Here is a 25,040-nt window from a genome sequence, read left to right as displayed (position 1 = left end):
TCTCTTCAGAAAAGGCGACATGGCAACGATCCATCTTGCGGTGCTCGATTTCTCCGTCCTAGCTATCTCCTATAAGGAAGGCTGAGATGAGAATTCGAGTGCCGCACGATGGATTGCCCGATTGCTTTCTGAAGAGGAGCGCTAGCGGAGTTTCCGTAAGTTATTTCTTGATAAAGACTTTGCGATTTTAAAGTTTAATTTGTCTTTGTGGTTTTTTTTCCGATGTATACTAACGATTTTTTAAAAATTGATGTTACTGGTTCTTTAAAGGGGCTTTTGGTATGGGGGGGTACTTCTCCTTTAAGGGGATTCTAAGGTAGACTTCACCTTGAAGCATGGTAACATAACCCTGTAAATCCCAGAAGAAAACTTGCAGTTGCTTTTTTTGCAGTTAAGCCGGCCGGGGCTCATTTATAATTTCACCTGCACAGTAACCTGAGTGTTTTTTCACAAGCTGCAGGAAGAATAGTATAAGCAAACATTTAATTGGTTGCCATGGGTTATTATCCAGTGTTTATAAATGAACCCCACTAAAAATAAGTCTTATATCTATGACATGCTGTGTGGGAGGGTTATTTAACTTTTTTTCTTACATTACTGGCATTAATTATGTAACAAAATAATATCCAAATAATATTTCCTTTAATGGGGTTTCATAGAATTCTTCTTCTAAGAACCTACGGCAGGTTTGCTGTATGGTAGTTAAACCACTGAAATGAGCACTTTATATTCAAAAATATTGGGAGTGGTAACAGACAGACTGGAAGATTTTGACTAGTTTTTCTTATTTGAACTAGCACGTTCCATGTTTTTGCTAGGAGTTCATCCATATCCCTTAAAGGCAATCTCCACCCAAAAAAAAAGATTTTACATATTGAAAGAAATGGTAATTCTGTTTACCACCTTAATAGTAATTTCAAATTTTAAATGATTTTTACAGTTTCACTGTCTGCTGGTTGCTACAGGGCACTCCGACCAAATATGCAGACCCATTTTGACCACAATTTCTGAAACAGGGACACTGAAGGGTACTGTTTAGCTGACTTTTCCAAGACTAAATTCTACTGGAAGGTTTTCGTTATAGAACGTTTCTCAGAGTCTCTGAAGATACCTAGTTATGTGTGCCACTATCAAAACATAATCTGAGGTCTTGTTCCCCATTTCGAAGATAACATAGATCTTATAAGAATCAAGTGTGTTTGGGGGGGGGGGTGTAATCACATGTTTTAACTTTATTAAGAGTTTTTTATACTCCACCAAATAAAGAACATAGTGCTTAAAGTAGAAGGAAAGCTACTGAAGCAGTTTATTGCCAATAGATTAGCCATAATAGTGCAAGCTATATTTTTCTGCAGAATGCTGTACCATACTTGAGTAAACAGCTCTTGAAGTGTTCTCTGTTTGTTTAGGATAGAAGTTGCCATTTTGGCTTGGAGTGACAACACTTCCTGCCTGAGTATCTCCCTGCTCACTTCATCGCTCTGGGCTCATATTACAGCAGGGAGGTTTGAGGGGGAGAGGAGCAAACTGAGCATGCTCAAGGCCATGCCCCGGAGGTTTAAAATGAAAGCAGGAAGTCTGATACAGAAGCCCATGAGTACACAATAGAAGGAACGAAATGTGGTGTTTCTTATGACAGAGGACTCAGAGCAGCATTACTTTGAGGGTTTACTGGTGTATTTATATAGAACTTTTTGATAAAGCTTACTTAGTTTTAGCCTTTCCTTCTCCTTTAAGAGCATAGTGGTCAAAACATTGTTGATTTATGTAAACACATTTCTTTTTATGAAAGTAGTTTTGGAGCTTTAGTCAGGGGCTCACTAGCTATTGAGCAGGCCTGTATTTATTTATTTTAGGGATGCACCGAATCCAGGATTCGGTTTGGGATTTGGCCAGGATTCTGTCTTTTTCAGCAGGATTCGGCCGAATCCTTCTGCCAGGCCCAACCGAATTTGAATCCTATTTTGCATATGCAAATTAGCGGCAGTGAGGGAAATCACATGACTTTTTGTCACAATACAAGGAAGTAAAAAAATGTTTTCCCTTTCCCACCCCTAATTTGCATATGCAAATTAGGATTCCGATTCTGTTCAATATTCGGCCGAATCGTTAGCAAAGGATTTGGGGGTTCGGCCGAATCCAAAATAGTAGATTCGGTGCATCCCTAATTTATTTGTGAGTCAAAGCCAGAATCCAGGGTCAATTTAGGTATTGGTAGTAGAATGGAGGAAAAGAAAATCATTTGTGGGGAGAAAAAATATTTACAATTGTCATTTACTAAGGTTAGAAAATGACAGCTTTAACTGTGTGTTTCACAATATGTTTTTATGTATTCTAAAGTCAAACATGAAAGGGCTAGCTCAATCTCCTGTGTCCATTAGTGTTAATTAAATATGTGGACAGGGGTTTCTAACAAATTGATTTTGAGAGAGGAAGCTGTAACAAGATTGAAAAAAAATCTGCAAGGTCTGTGTTTAGCCTCATGTTTGGCTGTACAGGCACAAAGAAAACATGCTTTTACACCTTAGTGCTGCTACATAGACATTCTTTACTTTAATGCTAGCTAACGTTTTTATGTTATTTCAGTCACATTTTGCCTTATAGCCTGTCAATGGAAAGCTATGTAGCTTATTAGTACCAATAATGTAATTATGATTAACCAAGAATTTTAGATGTTTCTGCAGTGTAATTCAAACCATTCGAGAGGATTTAAACGCCTTTGCGTGTTTTTGTAACTGGAGCAGGCAATTGCTGTGAGCCTGAAATAAGGACATCAGAGATGTTTACCGTCTACTTGCAGATATGGGGCAGGATTTTTCAGTTATTATCAAAAGGTATTACTCCTTTGCATGTAAATACTTAAAATGTTTAGGCCTGGGCCTGTTAATGTTTTAAACAAATTCACTTTGCTATATCTTGTAAATGAACAGTTATGTTTGTGGATTGTATTGATGGCCCAGTCTGTCCTTGCATCCTTGGCCAACATGAAAGGCATTAACGTCTATTTTTTTTAAGGAATCAAAGCTTTGGACACTATGGTACTGAGATTTAATGTTCCTGTATAACAAAGTTTGTGTATAGCACTGTGTGTAATTAGTGAGAACATATAAGAATAAAACCAGTAGACTTTTATATATTTAATTACATTTTGAAAAAAGTATATCTAAGAAATGGTAAAATGAATATGCTCACTTTGTATGCATTGGGCTTATATGGGTAAATGTAAAAAAAAAACAAAAAAAAAAGCGGATGGGGTCCAAAATGGCTAACTCTTGGAAAAACCAGGGGAAATGAAAATTCTTCAGTACAAAGTTTGTATAATGCCACATTATACAGGTATGGCATCTGTTATACTCGGGACCTGGGGGGTTTCGGATAATGGCTTTTTCCCGTAATTTGCATCTTCATGTCTTAAATCTGCTAAAAAATCATGTAAACATTAAATAAGCCCAATAGGCTGGTTTTGCTTCCAATAAGGATTAACTATTTCTTAGTTTGGATCAAGTACAAGCTACTGTTTTATTATTACTGAGACAATGGAAATAATTTAAAAAAAATTCTGGATTTGATTATAATGGAGTCTATGGGAGACAGCCTTTTCGTAATTCGGAACTTTCTGGATAACGGATTTTCAGATAACAGATCCTATACCTGTACAAACATATTAAACACTTATGTTTATGCCAGCTTCGGAAACCAAGAAATGTTTACAGCTTTAGCTCAATGATGCCATTGGTTAAAGTTAACTGCACCCAGATCTGTTTGTGGTGGTAGGATATATATATTAATATACGAAGGTGGGAACTGAACTAAATTGACTCCTGAATTAAACGTTAAATAATCTGTATATTTAGCCTTACAGTGTATGCACTAATAATTATATTATACTTTGTAATGCCAAGATAGTAACAGTTTGCCTAGACAACTTCTATTGAAGTGAGCTGATTATTTTACACTACAGGTATGGGACCTGTTATCCAGAATGCTCGGGACCTGTGGGTTTTTGGATAAGGGGTCTTTCTATAATTTGTATCTCCATAACTTAAGTCTATTTAAAATACATTAAAACATGAATTCAACCCAGTAGGATTGTTTTGCTACTAATAAGGATTAATTATAACTTAGGTACGTTTTCATTATTATAGAGAAAAAAGATATAATTTTTAAAAAATGTAATTATTTCAATAAAATGGAGTCTATGGGAGATGGCCTTACAATAATTCAGATCTTTCTGGATAATGGGTTTCCGGATAACAGATCCCATCCCTGTATATGTTTGCTTGTTGGATTATATTAAAAATCACTGCGTAGAGTTTATCAAACCATAGACTTCATTAACTGAAACTTGCGCATCTGTATCCTATCTCTCAACAACTGTTACGGGCCTGTTCTAGATCAAATGTGATTCTACAGTGCTGTAAACATTTCCAAGCATTAGTTCCTTGCAAAAGATCTTATTATATTAGGTTCATATGGCTTCTGTACTACTTTTCCCCTTCCACCCTTTTTTATGGATTTCAGAAAACTAAACATTGAAAATTAATAAATAAATTAAAACAGGTCATAAAGCAATATCTGCGGAGCCCCTGTGCAGTTCTGTGACAATAAAGTCCATTAGAGGGTGACATCCAGCTTAAAGGCCATATAGATTGGACATCCTGGTGTCAGACCTTTACTGATATGACTGTTGGTAATTTGATATTGTATTTACTGACCATTTTTTTCCATTAAAGGTAAGGTTTAACTTATTCTTTTTTTTTGTGTGTGTGCTATTGGGTTTGGTTTTTTTTTGCCAAAATCTGCCTTTCCTGCAGAAGTAAACAGTAGTTTCACAATGGTGAACAACCCCTTTTAATATAGTAGAGTCTTGATGGTAACAGGCCTCTCACCCAGTCCTGATCCTGGTAATCTAGCAACCAGGTAGAGTATGATTATGGTTGTACTTTATTTTTACATTTTATTTGAGGCAGACAGTTTGCTTTACATTCTTGTGTTTTCATTCATTTGTTTCAATTTGTTTAATTAGTTGTTTCTTTATTTTAATTGTGACAATATGTTAATTTTCTTAATGTGTTAAACTTACCTTTTATTCTTCAGAAATATATTTATGTAGAATATTTGTGACATGAAGTATTAAAGGGCATGTTTACTAACATTGGAGATATATCCACAGATTTCAGGAGATGTTGCCCATGGCAACCAATCAGCAATTAGATTTAAACAGCCACCTACAAGTTAGAAAACAAAAGCAGAGATCTGAATGGTTCCTATGGGCAACATCTCCTGAAATCTGTGGAGATATTTATCTCCAGTGTTAATTAACATGCCCCAAAGTGTTTTCTTGTTTGGTTTACCTTTAGGATAACTTTTTGCTCATTTGCATGGATGCATATTTGTTTCAGTGTAGTAATTCCTAGAAACTACTGTTTACTGCTACAGTTTACCAACAACTAAGTGAAAAGAAAGACCAAACTATAGCATTAGAACTTAACCCACACATAAAAACTAAGTGTTTTTCACATTGTATTGGAATGCATAAGTTCTCATGCTATATTTTGTTTCCTTCACTTAGATTTTAGCCAATAAAAGGCAGTAAAAATAAATATTCGTTCGGACATCATTGATATGGGTCTTATCTGGTGAACCACAACCCAGAACAAGTAATCTTGTTTGTTTCCATTAATTTTTAAATGCTTGGACAACCCAATACACCCTAATAGCCACTACACAGTAACCATCACAAAGCTTATTTTCCTCTGCCTTCCTACCTCCTCATGATACTTGTTGCCCTGCCTTCTCATCTCAATACTACTTCCCCTGCCTTCTATAGGGCACATTCACTTGATGCAGTGTACAAAGTGCGATTTTGAGTTTGTTTTTTTTCCCCCACAATGCAGCATTTTTACCCAGAATTCTAGCGTCCTCAGACAAGATAGATGCAACTCTTCATGCACTTCATTGCAAATCGGTTGCAGTTAACAGAATATTTTCAAAGTCTGCCTAGTGTCATTTCCAGAGTTTGCAGTCTGTGAGCGATTCTTGTAGGAATAGGCTCAAGTTCACTGTTGAACTATTGACGCAGGGTGTGAAGGGAACCCTGAAGCTAGCATCTGGTCAGGAGATGGCGGAAGCTGCATGGTTTCCCTGCTTCAATAGGCACAGCAGCACTTGATCTTGAACAGAAGGCAGCAAACACTGAAGTTCCCTTTAATGTACTTTTAGTGAAAGTAGACACAATGCAGGGAAAAGTGCAAGTTGTCTACTGCATTTGTGGACGTGAACACTATTATGTTGATACCACTGTTGTCTAACATTTTCTGTTGTGACACCAGTGCTGGCTGCCATTTAAATGTTGATAACAGCTGCTGCTTTTTTTACCATACTAGTGATGTGCGGGTCTGGCTTTTCCCAACCTACCAGCCATCCTCCCACCACTTGCACCACTTGTTATAAACTTGTGCTGTCCTGCCTATGACGTCACAAAAGGGCGAGGGCGAAAGGCGTGCATCTATAAAAGTTCAACCCGGAAGTCGGAAGCCAGCATTTGGAAGGTCGTGGACGGAGCAGTCAGAGCTCAACCCTCACCCGCCCGGAAAGGGTGGTGCGCGGTTGGCCCGAACCTGCCCGACCCACGGGTATCGGGCCTGCCTGCTTTACCATGATGCCACAGCAGTTGTGTCTTCACCTTTGTTAGAAAACCACTGCCCTGACTTCTCTATACTGGTACATCCATTGCACTGCCTTCCCAATTATAATATTGCCTTTACATGCTTTTCACATCCAATCATAATACTGCCTTTACTTGCTTTTCACATCCAATCATAATACTGCCTTTACATGCTTTTCACATCCTTTTACCACTTTTGCCATGCATTCGGTCAAACTGCTTCTTACCTGCCGGCCTCAAATGATAGTCACTAAGGGGCATATTAACATCACTGCCTTTCCCATTTTCCTACTACTAATAAAACTACTGCCTTCCTACTAGGGATGAGCGAATTTGACCCATTTCGCTTTGCCAAAAATTGCGCTGACGCCCATTAAAGTCTATGGGCGACAACATTTTTTTGATGGTGGCGGAATTTTTTTGACGCGCGGTGGAATTCTTTTGTCACATGCCTCCACACAAGTCTATGGGCATCATTTCCACGGCGACACAAGGCGAAAAAATTCGCCCATTCCTACTTCTGAAACCAATAGACCTCATTCTTCATTATCCTGTCACCTAAGCTGACATTACTTTTCCAACATTATATAGCTGCTGCAGCTTTAACTTTCCTATTTTGATACAGCTATTGCCCTGACATAATCACTATTCCCATACCTTCCCTATCTTAGTACCAGTCATAGTAGCATTATTCTCTATTTGCCCCATCCATGAACACTGTTTTGGCTTCTCCTCCTTGATAAAACCACTGCCCTGCTTAAAACTACATCTACCAATCATAATGCTAGGAGTACTGTTGCTGCCCTGCCTTAGCCATGTTGGTACAGCCACTCCCCTGCCCATTATATTATGTCTCCCCACGTTCACAACCCTGACACCATTGATGCCTCTCATTCTGTACTGTGATATTGCTACTGCCCAGCCTTAACCAACCTGATATTACTGCACCATTTTAAAGGGGTTGTTAACCGTTGATTTAACTTTTGGTATGATGCAGAGAGATATTCTGAGATGATTTTTAATTGCTTTTCATTTTTTATTATTTAGCTTTTTATTCAGCAGCTCTTCACTTTGCAATGTCAGCGATCTGGTTGCCAGGGTCCAAATTACCCTAGCAACCATGCATTGATTTTAATAAGAGACTATAATATGAATAGGTGAGGGCCTGAATGGAAAGATGAGTAATAGAAATTAGCAATAAAAACACATTTGTAGCCTTACAGAGGATTTTTTTTTTAAGATGTGCTCAGTGACCCCCCCATCTTAAAGTCGAAAAGAGTCGGAAGAAGGCAAATAATTAAAAAACTATAGAAAATAAACAATGAAGACCAATAGAATAGTTGCTTAGAAATAGCTATTCTATAACATACAGGTATAGGATCCATTATCCGGAAACCCGTAATCCAGAAAGTTCCAAATTATGGGAAAGTCATCTTCCATTAAATCAAAATGGTAGACTCGATTTCCCTTTTCTCTGTAATGGCAAAACACTACCCTGTACTTGATCCCAACTAAGATATAAGTAATCCTTATTGCTGGTAAACAATTCTATTGGGGTTATTTATTGTTTAAATCATTTTTAGCAGACTTAAGATATGAAGTTCCAAATTACAGAAAGACCCCTTATCTAAATAAACCCCAAGTCACGAGCATTTTGGATAACAGGTGAATCACCCCTTTTAATATCTTGAAAGAGAACATTCAAAATAACCGTATAGCAACAAGATACTGTTGACATTTACTCATATTATTATAACATTTGAATTTTTATTGTAAGATTAGTAAATATTAAGGGGGATTCAAACAGAAATCATAAATTCGAGTTTTCTAATATCCATTAATTAGTACATACCTAAACAGTGTCCTTATTTTAAGTTTTCTTTATGATCCCATTTGTTGCTTTATTTCAGGCAATTAGATAAAAAAAAGTATTATGTGACACATTGCTCCTTGTGCTGTGCTTTTCTCGGGGGTTTCACACAGACTGCCTGTGACGCCTTCAAGTTTGACTGCTAGAAGAGAAGTTTTTATTTAAATTATTTTAATGGCTTCTTCTGAGTAATTTGAGCGATAGAGGCGAGTGTAACTTTCAGTATGTGTGGTAATGAGATGGAAATGAGTAGGCTAGAGCTATGTAGCCAGAAAGCCAGTGATTCGCTTTAAAGGCATTACTTACTGAGAATTATAGGCATGCATGCAGAATATGTTCACTTACAGTAATAGTATAAGGAACCTATTTACAAGATAACCTTAGCAAAACTGATAGTAAACGATGGGAAGAAAGAGTCGTGAAATACAAAGGCGAAGGTGAGACTTTTTTCAACATATATATTAACATATACCTGATCTGTTGCATATAGATACGTATTAACCTAAAATGTGTGTGTAGTATGTAAATTATAGCGTTTGTCTGTAATCAACAGAGGCTGCTGTGTGTGTAAACGCTACAATTAAGTTGAGCCTTCTGTCACTAATACAAAAATTCTAAGCGTGTGAAGTTTCAGATTTTTTTCGCAAAGCTTGCTTCAATTAATAAATCCATGCACAAACTTACATACAAATGTTAGTGATAAGTGTTAATGCATACATACTATACTGTGAGAGGGGCAAATTACCTTTTGCCCTTATTAGAAAGCCCTCCACGTTTGTCAAAGGGTAAACTAATTTTTAGTTGTCCTATATTAGTGTCATATTTATTAACTTTATTTTATATATTTAATGAAGCTTGCTCTGCATACATTTAAATGGCTGTTGACTTTTAATTTAATTTAGCATTTAAAATAACCTTACTCTTACTATAATATTTATTTTTAGAATAAAAGTATGTTTAAAGTACTTTATAATGCATACATTTTATTTATGTATCTGTCTATTTTATTTAATTTTTTTTAAATTAAAATGCATAATAGTAACAGATATTACAGGTACGGGACCTGTTTTCTAGAATGCTCGGGACTTGGGGTCTTCCGGATAACGGATCTTTCTGTAATTTGGATCTTTATATCTTAAGTCTACTCGAAAATTATTTAAACATTAAATAAACCCAATAGGCAGGTTTTGCTTCCAATAAGGATGAATTATATCTTAGTTTGGATCAAGCATAAGCGATTTTATTTTATTATTACAGAGGAAAAGGAAATATTTAATAAAAATGTGGATTTTTTGGGATAAACTTTAGTCTATGGGAGATGGCCTTCCTGTAATTCAGAAAATTCAGGATAATGGGTTTCTGGATAACGGATCCTTTACCTGTACCAACCCTAGTAACTATTGTTTTGCTTGCATTTAAATGCATAAACGGGTAATTTGCAGTACCCGGAACTAAATATTTTTCTGTTCTCTGATTTGCTTTGGTTGTTTTTCAGATAAGTCTTCGCTAATTTGAGCACTATACTAAAAATCTCATGAAACATATATTTTTAAAAAATGTCTTCAAAATGGATTTGAGCTTGATTAGTTAGCAAATGTTTTGTGTTAACCTACTCCCTCTGTTATTTTATTAAAGAGGACATTTGTTTGTTTCTTACTGTTCATAGATGTTGTATCTCCACATAGGTCTCGTATCTGTGTTATGAGATGCAATGTAAATGTATTTTTAATCTAATTTTAATTTATTCCTGCTGCCTATGGATTTTGTGTGATGGTGATTAGAAGTGGAATTTCATTTTTTTCAGTATTATTTTGAGGGGTCTATACTTAATGAAAAAAATTCTCAATTATAGATTCAGCTTTCTTCCTCTTAGATAACGTCAAACAGGTATATAGTTGTTCTCATTATGTTACATTTAGCGTCGCCACCACCCCAAAGAATGTAAGATGCATGTCACTGCTTATAATAGCTGTTACTGACCAGGAATTAGTATTTGGATATTTTTTAGCCAAAAATCACTTGTTATAATGCTCCTCTGTAGGTTTTGTGCATTTCAGCCTGTGGAGAAACACTGTGTGTGCCATAACCCTAAAGATCATCTCTCACTAATGTATTTGGTTGGCCGGTTTGTTATTTTTGAAAATGTACTGACCAGGTTAGACCAATAATTATATTAATTAAAGGGGAACTATCGAGAAAATGAAAATTTAATATAAGCTTCATCATACTGAAATAAGAAACTTTGTAATTACAATCAATTGAATATTCTGCATTTTTTTTCTGAAATAATCAAGTTTATTTTCGCTATCCCTCTCTCAGCGTCTGTTTCTCTTCAGTCTGTCTTCAAGCAGCAGTGGGTGTCATTGACAGTTAGATCCAATATATCTTATAGGGGTGCTCCTTTTGCCTAGAAGGTGTATTAGAGCTTATTCAAATGACTGATTCTAGTACAAACAAAATCTAACAAAATAACTGCCTTTTGCACAAATCCTGCATGTAGAGAGACATGATTACTGGTGATTTTAAAACAGTGAGCTCCCCCCATAAGATATATTGGATCTAACGGTCAATGAATATCTAACGCCAAACTCCTGCATGAAGACATAATGAAGAGAAACAGATGCTGAAAGAGTAATAGTGAAGATGAACTCGATTATTCCAGAAATGGTACAGAATTTTTAATTGACTGTATCTAGAAAGTTTCTTATTACAGTATGCTGAAGCTTATATTGAATTTTAATTTTCGCGATAGTTCCCCTTTTTAAAAGAGGGAGAGGAAATCTGTTTGTCTACTGGCCACCATTAGCAAATGCACACAATGGAATATTCCACTTGGAGTATAAAAACACTTAATGGAACATAATTGTGGAAACTAATGATTAAAGTTGGCTGCTTGGAAGCGGGCTACATGATTATTTTATAGTCAGTTGTGTATGGCAGTGTTGACAGTAATACTATTTTCTAATTTTGTCTGTTACTATCAGTAAAATGTAGGAGCAGGTAAGGATGCACAATAAGTTTTGGATTTAGTTAAACACTTCGTAATTTGCATATTCAGATTTTAGCAAATGTTTAAATTGCATGATCAAAAGTAAAATTCAAGGGGTCTTGCATAAGGGGTGTGTAATTTATAATGTGTGATTTATAACATAATGCCTTAAGGCTACTAAAAAAAATTAATTAAAAAATTAATTGTTTTGCCACAACATGGATTTATTCTAGCTTTGTTAGTGCTGCTTTATTACAGAGAGAAAATCAGTAATCAATCAATTAATTGGTTAAGTAGGATGCTGAGAGCAATGGCATTACTTCTTTTGGGGCAAGGGAAGGGATAATGTTTGCATGGTTCCAGCTAGGATGTGTGTTGCCTGTTAAGCTCATGGAACATCCAGATGTTCTAGGTGAATAATTCTCAAATTCTCCTGTAATAAAATAGCGAATAAAGTACCCCCTTTTGTAAATTATAAGGATATTATAAGTGACTGAAGAGTTTTTATACAGGTCATGGAACTCCGAGGTAACTTCCAATATCCTTATATTTTGCAACATAGGGTACTTAAATTTTTATTAATTTATTATATTACACAAGTTTTAGTGAGTCATGTGACAAAAATAACATCACTACTCGCCATTTATAACTACTGACATCACTACTCACTGTTTATAAGGATATAATTTACAAGATATTCATGGCTTTTGTGTATTATATAGTGAATAAAGTACCCCCTCTTGTAAAATATAAGGATATTATTAGTTACCGAGGAGTTTCATGACCATATAAAAACACGAGGCCGAAGGCCGAGTGTTTTTATACAGGTCATGGAACTCCGAGGTAACTTCTAATATCCTCATATTTTACAACTGGGGGTACTTTATTAATTATAATACACAAATTTTAGTGAGTCATGTGACAGAAATGACATCACTACTCACCGTTTATAACTGATGACATCACTACTCACCGTTTATAAGGATATAATTTACAGGATATTCATGGCTTTTGTGTATTATAAGCCTATATAAACAGTCATAATATCCAGTTCTCTGAAAAGGCACTAATGTTGTAATGTATTTCCTCGTCTGCACTTAGTCTTACCTGCTCTTGTGCCACATAGATACTAAGCACTTATGGGTATCCTCCAAAATAATAAATAATATGTTTGAGTAGTCCTGACCATATTTCACTCTCCATGTGCAAGTCTCACAGTGCATTGCATGTTTCTATGATTATCATTTGCAAGTTTTTTGTTCACAAAACATGCCAGACATTGCAGGAATTGGAGTCATTGCTGCAGAAAAGCCTGCAACGTTTAAATAGTAAGAGCTGCTCAAACAAGTAGTGAAAGGTAAGAGACAGATAATACATCCAAAAACAATCAGGAACCTTTTTCTATATCGGAACTTGAAGGTGACAATTTTAGGAAGATGTCCCTTGGATGCATATATGCTGAGGAAAAAATAAATTACCCCCAAACCCATCACCAGACACTTGCTGCTAAATATTGATTGAGCGAGTACAATAGTTTTTGCTCCAGGGTCAACCATCAGATCACATGCAAATTCATCATAAGAGGACCACATCCACAGCCCAATGAAATTCTTGCCTGGTAGGCTTTGTCAAAATCTTTAATTTGTCTGATTTTGACCCTAAAAGCCATGTAAGGTCTGGAAAATGAAATTTTTCAGTTCAGTAGTTTTCAGATAGTCAGAAATAAAGACCTTTTTCAATTACTTTCTATTTTCCATTTGTGACCATTTTCTAAGTGTAAAGTTTCATTTTTCACCATATGTCTTTCTAAAGCAGGCGTGTGTGTGAGGAGTGGTTTGTTGCTGACTCGGTAAACTGTTATATACATTATACATATATTGATACATTTCTTATCTTTGGCCCTGCTGAGCAAAATCCCTGTGTTTCATTAAAGGCAGCTTTAATGCTGCTGCTGAGAAATGTACTAAATCTATAGGAATACAGGTATGGGACCTGTCCAGAATGCTCGGGATCTGGGGTTTTGCAGATAATGGATCTTTCTGTTATTTGGATCTTCATATCGTCAAACAAGTCTAGTAGAAAATCATGTAAACATACATAAATACAATAAGGGTTAATTATATCTTCGTTTGGATCAAGTATAAGCTACTGGTTTATTATTACAGAGAAAAAGGAAATCATTTTTAAAAATTTGGATTATTTGGATAAAATGGAGTCTATAAAAGATGGCCTTTCTGTAATTTGGAGTTGGTTTACAGATAACAGATCCCATACCTGTAAGTTAAATCTACTGGACTTGCTGCATTTTTTTTCTTGAAGACATTTTGCTTGTCATCCAACTGGCTTTCTCAATTCAGAATGACTTGTACAAAGATCTTTCTGGAGTTAAATAACCTGGAACTTGGCAGTCATCAAACCAAGTTCACATTCTGGATAGGGAGGAGAATTGGTTCAAAAGAGGGATCAAAGAAGCTATAAATGTGAAAGTGTAAAAAAAAAAAAAAGCAAGTTTGAATAGAAGTGGGTGGGGGGTACAATGTTGTTTTGGCACCATGGACCAGGGACAATGCTAATTCAATCAACGCCTTGCCTCCTTGAGGTCTCTGACTCCATGCTGGTTATACTAAACAGATTATGCTGATTGGAGCAAGATTCCAGGGTATATAACTCCAAAAAAGGTATATAGCTCCAGAAATCTTTGTACAAGTCATTCTGAATTCAGATGATTGAGATTTGACGTATTATTATAGATATTTATAAGCCATTACCTGGATGAATGAGAATCTTCACAGCCGTATCCACCAAATGTAGCAAATTGTTACAGTTCAGACACTGTACATCGATTACTGAACTGCCAGACTGAAACAGCAGAGAAAGGAACATTGGAATTTTAACTTAGATTTTGGAAAAACACTAAAATTATGGTAATCAATTTCTGGTGAACAATCTGACAACAACTGAACTGAAACAAGTGTTTGAAAGAAGCCCCTTTAATGTTACAAATTAGAGAGGTAATATAAAATAGCTTTTTTTTATAAATTTTATTGCCCAGGTATACAGTAGTTGTTTTTTTGCATGAATATCACATTTCCCTATAAATGCTAAACTGAATGGTGCTTTTGTCTGAAAGCAATGCAATGCTGCACTTATATAACTGAATTTGATTTGGCTTGACCTGCTTTGCACATGAAACAAGATGCCACTTTAAGTAATATTTGTAGAGATTTCATCTTTTCTGTGTGCTTTACAAATTACTGTTCTTAGACGTCTTTGTGGAGCCTATAAAAACATTAAAAGAAAAATTATATAATCTGTTGAGCCAGCTTCATTACTCGGTAACCCCAGCCCTCTAGGAGCATCAGTTAATGACAACTAACTGTAAAAGAGATTTTGATACTGTGATAGATTTTATTGTTAAAATGATTAACCCTTTGTTATGCCATATTATGTAGCGCGTCTCTGACATTTTTTACTAAAACCTATTGTCTTCCCTGTTAAAGATATTTTAAATGAAGTGAGTGCAGGTATGGGATCTGGTATGCTCAAGATATGGTGATTTCTGGATAAGGAATCTTTCCTGAATTTGGATCATCATACCTTAAGTCTGCTACAAATCGCATAAACATTAATTAAACCCAATAGGAGTGTTTTGCCTCTATAAGGATTAATTATATGAATGGGATCAAGTTCAAGGTACTTTTTCATTATTATAGAGCAAAAGGAAATCTGTTTTAAAAATTTAGTTTTATTTGTTTAGAATGGAGTCTATGGAAGTTGGCCTTCCTGTAATTCAAAGTTTTTTTAGATAATGGTTTATGAATAATGGACCCCATACCTGAATCTATTCGGGTGTCATTTATTAAAGGTTGAATTGTGTTTTTCCCTGAAAAGTTTTTCTAGGGTAGTTTCAGTAAAACCTCACTGTTTTTCAAGATTTATTATACCCAGAAGCTGCTAAAAGCCTGAATCTGAAAATACTCCAGCTAAAACCTGTTGAGGTCATGTAGAATCCAATGGCAGAGGTTCTTTGAACCATTTGAAGATGTTTTTAGCCTTCATGATTTTCTACTTTTTATTTTTTGTGTGGTTTGCGCTCGAAAACTCGATCAATTTGAGTTATTCAAGGTATATTTCGCCGGTAACTCGATCAATTCGAGTATTTGAGTTTTCCCCCCTTGATTGCATTGTTTTTTTACATTCAGGCTTTTTCATAAATAAGCAAACATTCCAGTTGAGTTTATTCAAGGGAGACAAACCTCACAAATTCTACCTTTGATAAATAACCCACTTAATGTTTTGTTTTTGAGGGAGATGAAGCTCTGACAGAAAAAAACCTATCACAGTTCATGTGTGAATTTTTTTTTCAGTGCAAGTCATATAAGGTATTAGAACAAATGACTAATGTAATGCGAGAGATACTAATAAGAGTATTGTTCTGGAGCTAATATTTTAAAGGGGTGGTTCACCTTTAAGTTAACTATTTGTATGTTGTATAATGGGTCATGCTGCACAACTTTTCGATTAGCCTTCATTTTTTCTTTTTTTAGATTTTTGGAATTAGTTGCTTTCTTATTCTGACTCTTTCCAGCTTTCCAATGGGGGTCACTGATCCCATCTAAAAAAAAATGCTCTGTAAGGCTATAAATGTATTGTTATTGCTACTTTTACTGTTCACCTTTCTATCCATGCCCTCTCCTATTCACATTCCAGTCTCTGATTCAAATCAGTGCATGATTGCTAGGACACTTTAGACCGTAGCAACCAGATTGCTGGAAGTGCTAATAAAAAGATTAAAAAGCTAAATAACTAGCAAAAAACACAAATAATGAAAAAACTGCAAATTGTCTCAGAATATCACTCTCTTTTAAAGTTTAAATGTGAACAACCCCTTTAAAGTATTTTATATGAGAATTGTCTGCCTTGTAAAAAGCTGATGAAAAAAAACAACATTCTACTCCACCCTCTACAAATATACCCATTTAGTAAGATGCTAGTTGGGTCTATTTGTTGCTGAACTGCAATAATGGCTTTAAAGAACTTTGCACTATGTGAGATATATTTATGAACTAGGCTTAGTTAATTTGTTTATTTATTGATAATGAATTGCAGTGGTTTTTGTTTTTACAATTAATGACATTTGTAACAATAATGGAATTTGCACCATGTAATGGGTCTTATTTGCTAGTGTAAGTTTCATCATTCACAGTCACACCTGTGAAAAATGATATACCAGACTCACAGCCTTAAGCACTGATGCTTTTGTTTGAGTAGGATAAGTAACAGAATTTGAAATTACTTTATACTAATTTGAATTGTCATATTTCTATTGGAAAGTTTTTATCATTTTGATGATTGCTCAGTAGGAATGCTTATGTTTGCAAAACAGGAAAAACAATCATGATTTGCTGTCCACATAGCCATAAAGCAAACTGTCAGATTTGTGCTATGCAAATTGGGATACCTTTTAATTTTAAGTATAGAGCTCGGCTGAAAATAAAAAGACAATTATTGGACTAGTTGCAAATTTGAGAGAGTAAGGGGAAAATGAATAACATTTTCAAAAAGACCAAATTTGTGCACAAATAAGAATAAAAAAATGTTGCGATGTAATATTCTTTAAACTTTTATTGCATTGCAAATCTTAATTGCGCACATTTAAGACATGTTTAAAGATAACATACACTTTTAGAGCAAATGTAACAAGTTTTTATTACATATACTTCTCAAACTATAAAATTCACAACCACTATCCTGCTGTGGCAAAGTGTAAGGGGCAAAGGCTTCGCAAAATGTTCCTTACATTTTGGCAAAGGCAAAATTGTTCACATTGTGAACAATTTTTCCATTAGCGAATTGAAACATTTATAAACATTTTAACATGTGAAAGAAAAGCAAATTTATCAATTGATATTTAGATTTAACTAAAAGCTTTTGTTTTAATCAGGCCCATAGTGATTAGACATCTATTGAAGGCATTTAATCATAGGAAAATTAATGGTGTCAAAAAAGGCAGCATTGTTTTTATTCTTCCAGCTACCCCCACTTTGGCCTTGGGGTTTTCTATTATTAAGGGGAACTATAGTTGGAGAAGAATCCCGATTAGTTATATTATTGTTTCTTACAGCTGCTGCTCCTTTTGTTATGACACTGGGACAGATATATCATCTAAAGAGATTTCTGAAGTGCAACGAGCCATTTAAGAAAAACTTTTTTTCTACCCCATTTTCCCATCAGTCTGCCTCCCTTACCCTTTAAATTAAAGCAGTAGTGCCCATACTTTATTAATGCAAGGTCTACTTTTAGTGATGTTGTCCCATTATTATCTACATCCACAAAACCATTATTCGCATTCTGTTCCATAGAAACTATTATTTAAATATTGATTTATGAGAAAAAGTATATTGCTATATTATTTCTTATGTAACCTTAACATAATAAATATCTGAATTAAAAGAATGAAACAGGAGGGTGATTTAGACAAGCTGTTTGTTGACAGTGTCTTGAGATAATGCTCACCAGCTTAAAGTATTCTGGTAGATCCCAATCTACCTTTTCGTGCATTCATGAATTGATGCATCAATGCATTTTCACACCAGAGGTTCAGGTCCCTGATGCACTTTGTGTGAGGGCCAATCTGTCATAGACATGAACCCCATGTTTAAGCAAAAAGCTAAACTGACAAATCATTTTCTGGGGCTTTAGTGCTCCTTTTGGTAATTTTATTATTTGTGCTTTTTTTTTTTTTTTTTTTACCTTGTATCTGTAATAAACAGGATTTACTGTAAGATCCTTTTGTCAGCGGACATCTGATGGTGGAAAAGTGATCTTTAACAGGATGGTTTTATTTTCTTACTGCAATATACTATTATTTTGTTTAAAAATGGATTGTGGCACAGTGATGGTGCATTGGTTGCAGCAAGTTTATAGGTTCAAAGTGTTAACCTTACAGAACCCTGTGCTGGGTTGTAATTGCATGGGCAGCTTGAGGTTTTGGAGATCTGATCCAATAATTGTGCCTGTGATGCACACTATTTTGTCAGTCCACTTGACATTTTTACAACGAATCTTTGCAGCAAGTACAGTTGTGTCGGCAGCATATGTTTCAGAACTCACAGGGACCCGTTTGTGCCTCATTCTGGTAAAAATCTGATTTTTAACTTCCATCTCCCTACTTTCTTTTTTGTCTTTTTATCTGATAAATGCAGGGTATCCAGTCTTAGCTTCACTACTGGTGGTTAGTATCATTGTTTTTGTCCAGGCAACTATCTACATGGAATTTGTTTGTGTATTAGGTATTAAGGTTGAATTTGATTCTAATGAACCTGACTCTTAGCTGTGTATGATGATTATTGTAAGCTCACCCGGGACCGTGATTAGTATAAACGATAAGCAATCTCTATAAAACACTAATATTGTGGTGCTTTACATAAAGGACAATTGAGATATGGTATAGGATCTATTATCTGGAAAGCCATTACCCAGAAATGTCCAAAATTCAGCATTGTTGTTTCCTATAGATTTCTATTTCAACAAACATTTGTTTTTCTTTTATGAAATTTCTTTATGTATGATAGTTAGCATGTACTTTGTACTTGTTGGTATGTAGACTAGCATACATCCATACTAATGGAAAAAATCCTATTTTTCGTTTGAAAGGTTTTTTATTTGTAACCTTGCACAATTGCAGAAATTCCCTGTTCCCAAGCATTCTAGATAATAGATCCCATACCTGTACAATGCTAGGGACCTGGGGTTTCATACCTTAAGTCTACTAGAAAATCATGAAAACATTAAATATATAACCCAATACGCTGGCTTTCCTTCTAGTAAGGATTAATTATATCTTGTTTGGATCAAGTACAAGGTACTTTTTTATTATTACAGAGAAAAAGGAAATCATTTTAAAAAATATGGATTATTTGAATGGAGTCTGTGGGATATGGCATTTCTGTAATTCTGGACTTTCTGGATAAAAGGGTTCCGGATAACGGATCCCATGCCTGTACCACTTCTTGGAACTATTTTGATAGCTATTAAAGGTGTTTGATTATTATAGCAATGTATTAAAAAGTACTTAATATTTTTGTCTTGGAAAGAAATAGGAACAATGTTATATAAAACAATAGAATAAATTGTTACAGCAAATTTATTTCTTTATTTCAGTTCTCTGATTATTAGAAATGTCACAGTTCTTTTGTGATTGCGTGCCAGTGTGTATAAATTACTTCAATTTAGTTTTTTTAACCTCTTCAGTAACACAGAAATGACTTTTTTTTTTAAAAGGGGCCTCAATTTTTTGCTGTAAAGTAAAATGGGTAATATTCTGTGTAGTGTCACTTGCTTAGAATACATTTTAAAATTGTTATTGCTGAACTGTCCACTATCCACTGTAAATGGAAGAATACATTTGCCCTTCTTTAATAATGCTTAGGAATATTATTAATCATCTCATCTATTGATAATAGACTGTAAAGGTGGGGAACATATGAAGCAGTGAAACAGTTAATGTTGTAATAGGATGATTATTATTCCGTCAGTGAGCTGTGTTCATGCAAAATTATACATATTTTGATGAATAATATTTAATATACTCTCGTGTGTAACTCTAATTTGTGTTTAATTGTATTTTAATGTTGTAGACTTTTTAGGGTCTCGCACCACAATACACATTATTGTATTGGAGGATTTTCTCTGAGTGTTGTTACTAAGGTTTGTCATTTGCAAGTGGATCTTATTCTAAATTTCCATTATTTGTGTGATATATTATTTTCAGTGTTCTCAAATTAGTATGCTAGATTAAATGGTCTTTTGAAGTTTTATTGAAAAGTACAGAATTGCCTCCCTCTTTTTAGCCTGCGATGTAAGCATAAATGTATTTGGATGTGTATGTCATCCATCTATCTAATATATGGTTTTTATTCATATAGCACTGAAAGTGTTTGCAGTGCTTTACAAGGTGTGAACACAAATGGATACAATAATTATATAATTGATAGTGGGACATTTAAATTCTAGGGCGTCTACCCTGTTTGAAAGCAGTCCCTACCCTTAAGAGCTTTCAACATACATTTCTTTATCAGCTCCTTAAATTTATGATGGCATTGTGCTTATAAAGGTCTTTTTTTATTACCTGTGTAGTAGTATTTTTACATTAACTAGTTATTGTTTGGTTGTTACAATAGAGTCTCAACAATTGATTTCTGTTGATGTTCTGATCTGTTAAGGAGCCCATTAGTCCATCACAATATTATGTCTTTTCTCAATTCCCATACAGGATGATTACATCCCAACAGCATGTATAAATGCTGTTAAATATACAGTGCTTCATTTAAAAAATATGTATAATAAAATTGGTTTTAAATAAAAATATTAATGTTTAGGGCCAGATTTATCAAACTCAGAGTTGAGGAAAAAACACCTACAAAGCTTGAGCGGCTTTTTTTCTCAAATACTAGCTTATTTAATTTAAAAAAAGTGGGAAAACATGGGGAAAAAAGTCATTTTTAATGAAGCTGAAGATCTAGAATGTTTTAATAAACTGTGATAATAAATAAAGTTGTCAGAGAACATTCCCATTGACTTCTATACAACCTTTTTGTGGGTTTGGAGGTTATAAAGTGTATTCTTGAGTATATTCGTACCTGTGTGTTTAAAATAACTAGATTTTTTGATAAATCAGCCCCTAAATGTAGGATGTATTTAGTAAAATGAGAGAGCTTGTCCTGGGCAAGGCATTATATAAAATATATGAGCATGTGTACTTGTACTTCTTGTTATTCTAAAAGGGTAAACCTTATGACAGTTACCGGGTTTAGATTTCTTAAAGGTCAAGTTGTGTTTTTCCCAAAACATTTGAGTTTTTCTAGGGCAGTTTCGACAAAAAAATGGGGAAAAACTTGAATTGTATGAGATTTTTTACGCCCCTAATCTGGTAAAAGCACAAATCTGAAACTACTCCAGCTAAAACCTGACAAATTCATTTAAAAGTCAGTGGCAGAGGTCCCTTTAACTATTTGTAGATGTTTTTTGCCTTAACGATTTTCAGATGTTTTACGGTGGTTTAAACTCAAAAACGCAATCAATTTGAGGTTTTTTAGCCTATAACCCCAATAAATTTGAGTATTCAAGTTCTTTCCTCAATTGCATCAATCGAGTTTCATTAACATGCAAACATTCAAGTTGTGAGTTTATTCCAGGTATAAACAACCTCATAAACCTCACAAACTCAACCTTTCGTAAATAACCCCCTTAGTATATCCCTTTAACGTAAATCCTTAAAAATGTTTACAAGAAATTTTGTACTGCAAAAAGAGACTTATAGAGTAAGTTTTTTTTTTCAGCAATACATATGGTAACTGTACCAATACTAGCAATAATTACTATTTTTAATTATTTTTTTTTCTCTGAATATTTTTTAAATTTTTTCTACCAACATTTCTGTATCACTGTTTTTAGACTGAGTGGCAAAATGATTAGTAATTTAACTAGCTAGATTAATGTTTGATATTAAATGAGTAGTAATTATCTTGTGTATTTAGCCATGTATTTGAGAATGGACCGATAAAACCCTGTATGTGGTAAGAGTAGGAAGGCAAAACCACTTATAATAATTGCTAGTGATGTTTCTCAGTATTGTGATTATGCTTCCCTCTGCCCAGAATTAAAACCTTATTCTCTTTACTGGTACATCTGTATAAATAAAAGCCGTGTAGGATACAAAATCTTTTTAGCCTTTGAGAACAGCCACATCTTGGATCACCATCACGATAAAGAATGGTCTACAGAAGTCAAAAAGAACTTAATCTTAGGTGTAAATTATTTTTATGACATCTCTGTAATGTTTCTAAATGTTATGTAGCTTTTTGTACTTTTCCATGCTGCATACCTAGCTAGTAGCATATGGCTTATAATTTTCAAGTTTGTTTCATCTTCGTTTTCAACAATATCCCCCATTACAAAGATGTCACCCTATGTTCATCTTACAGTTGACTACAAAGTACTAAATACATTTTGTTTGAGAGGAAAAAACTCACCTTACCTTTATTTGTTCCCTCCTGTCATCCTGCATCCACCCACCGCCTCTGTTCTCTTCAGATTAAATAAAAACATGACTTTAATAACATACCTGTTTTATATTTCACTCATCTCCTTGGCTCTTATATTTTTGTTACTGATAGTTTGGGGACATAGACTTTCCCCCTTATTGTTTTATAGAAGAAGCTTTAAAGGAGAAACAAACCCTTTGGCAGAAAAAACCCTACCTAGCTGCCCCCCTGGGGGAAATGCCCCTAACTTTTTACTTACCCCAGGGATCGCAGTTCACCGCAGCCATCTTCCGGGTCTTCGTGGGGTGGGTTTTTTGTAAAGGGTTTGTTTCTCCTTTAAGAATGATTTATTAGATCTTTATTCTTGGGAATAATTGTCATGGCAAGTTGCTCATGGTTTGTTTTTAGCACTGTTATATAAATTCATTTTTAAAACAGGTTGGGTAGATTTTTATCACTATGTTGAGACGTCTTGCCGAATACGTTCATATTTGGACTCGGTTCTGAGCTTCTTTAATTACATAAAACAGTTCTCTGACGTTCTAGACGGATTAAATGTAGCTTTTTTTTAATTTGCATTTTTCATCAGTTTAGACGAAATCACATTGTTCATTCTTTAACTTGAACAATGTTAAAGATTTTTCTTGCTGGTGCTTGTGTAATATTTACTATATGGAAGCTGACCATTTTATTTTCTTGATAGGACTACAGCACAGGACCAAACATTTTCCCATAACTGTTTGAGATGTCGGCCATGGAGAACGGACAGGATTTAGCAGAGCAGCCGGTAACTTTTTTTAATATTAAATTTTTCTTATTCTGTTATGTATTGTTAATCAGATGTGGTATTTTTACTCAGATGTCCCAGCTATATTTCCCTAGAAGATGTGGACGTATGCTTTCCGTTGCAGTTAGCTAAATATAACTTTAAATTTTGCAACAAGTCCCTGTCATAAATCTACATTTCTAAAACTAAATGTAAATTTTAATAATGTTGGTCATGGTATAAAGTATTCATATTACAAACAAATCTTTACTATGATAGAGACAATGGAATTCTTACATACATTATATCCATATTTCATTCTATGTGTTCATTTTCTCTTCAGCCTGAAATGTAAATGCTTTCAGGCTGCCAGTGTTGCTGTCCTAACCTTCACCCCACCAGAAACGAGATTAACCTGAGACTAGATTTTTATTATTATTATCAATATTTTTTATTTTTAATTTGTCTTTTTATTCAGACCCTCTCCTATCTTCCAGTTTGTCATTTAAGCTACTGCCTGATTGCCAGGGTATTTAGGATCTTAACAACTAGATATCCTTTTAAATTCCAAATGGGAGAAATGCAGAAGAAAAAGTTTAATACAGCTATGGGATCCGTTATCCAGAAAGCTTCGAATTACTCTCATCCAAATAATCCAAATTTTTAAAAATCCTTCTCCCATAGACTCCATTTTAATAAAATAATTCAAAATTTTCAAAGCGGTTCCCTTTTACTCTGTAATAATAAAACAGTACCTTGTATTTGATTCTAATACATATATAATTAATCCTTATTGGTTGCAGAGCAGTCCTATTAGGTGTATTTAGAGGCACATTTATCAGGGGTGGAATTTCGAATTCATGGCAGTATTTTAAAACTCCCACAAACTCCCATGAACTCGAAATTCGACCAATCGAGAGATATATATATATATATATATATATATATATATATATATATATATATATATATATATATATATATATATATATATATATATATATATATATATATATATATATATACACAAATCAAATTTCTAAACTTGGGTGAATAGGATTGACCCGAAACCTTGAATCGAATTTGAATCTAATTTTATTCTTGTTTTACAAATTCGATTCGAGTTTTTTCTCCGAAAAAAGCTTGAATGTCAGGAAGACTCAAAAAACTCCAAATTGATCCTAGGACGTCTCCCATTGACTAAAACAGCAATTTGGCAAGGGCCAGAGTATGATAAATCCCTAGTCGAATTTGACAGTTTTGGCCATAAAAAAACTTGAAAATTCGAATTTTCAATTCGACCCTTCATAAATCTACCCCATAATGTTTATCAAGGGTCTAATTTAGAGTTCATGGGAGTTTTTTTTAAAACTCCCATAAACTCTAAATTTGACCAAAATTTATCAAAAAATTCAGATTTCTAAACTCGGGTGAATAGGATCAACCCGAAAACTTGAATGGAATTCGATTTGGGTTTTCCAAAAAAAAAAAAAAAACTTGATTGTCAGGAATCCTGCAAACAACTTTATTGATCCCAGGACATCCCCTATCGATTAAAACAGCAATTCGGCAAGTTTAAGGTGGCGAACAGTCGACATAATACGTTTCGAAAATCAAATTAGAATTTTTTTAAAAACTTGAATCGAATTTAAACTTCCCTAGTTGAATTTCACTAAAAAGACCTTGAAAATTCAAACTTCGAA

General features: G+C 34.4%; 1 protein-coding gene across 1 annotated transcript in view; it reads left to right on the top strand.

Annotated features, from left to right (window-relative positions):
• Positions 1–25,040, top strand: part of eya3.L (EYA transcriptional coactivator and phosphatase 3 L homeolog) — a gene marked incomplete at its 5' end in the record, with an annotated part of 79,368 nt that overhangs the window by 17,492 nt on the left and 36,836 nt on the right. Inside the window, 1 exon segment of the mRNA NM_001096525.1 lies at positions 23,275–23,358. Coding sequence (NP_001089994.1) covers positions 23,326–23,358 — 33 coding nt within the window.

The sequence above is a fragment of the Xenopus laevis genome, chromosome 2L (genome assembly GCF_017654675.1).
Source record: "Xenopus laevis strain J_2021 chromosome 2L, Xenopus_laevis_v10.1, whole genome shotgun sequence".
Classification (NCBI taxonomy): Eukaryota; Metazoa; Chordata; class Amphibia; order Anura; family Pipidae; genus Xenopus; species Xenopus laevis.
The sequence above is the reverse complement of the archived record's forward strand: the minus strand, read 5'-3'. Positions and strand labels throughout refer to the sequence as shown.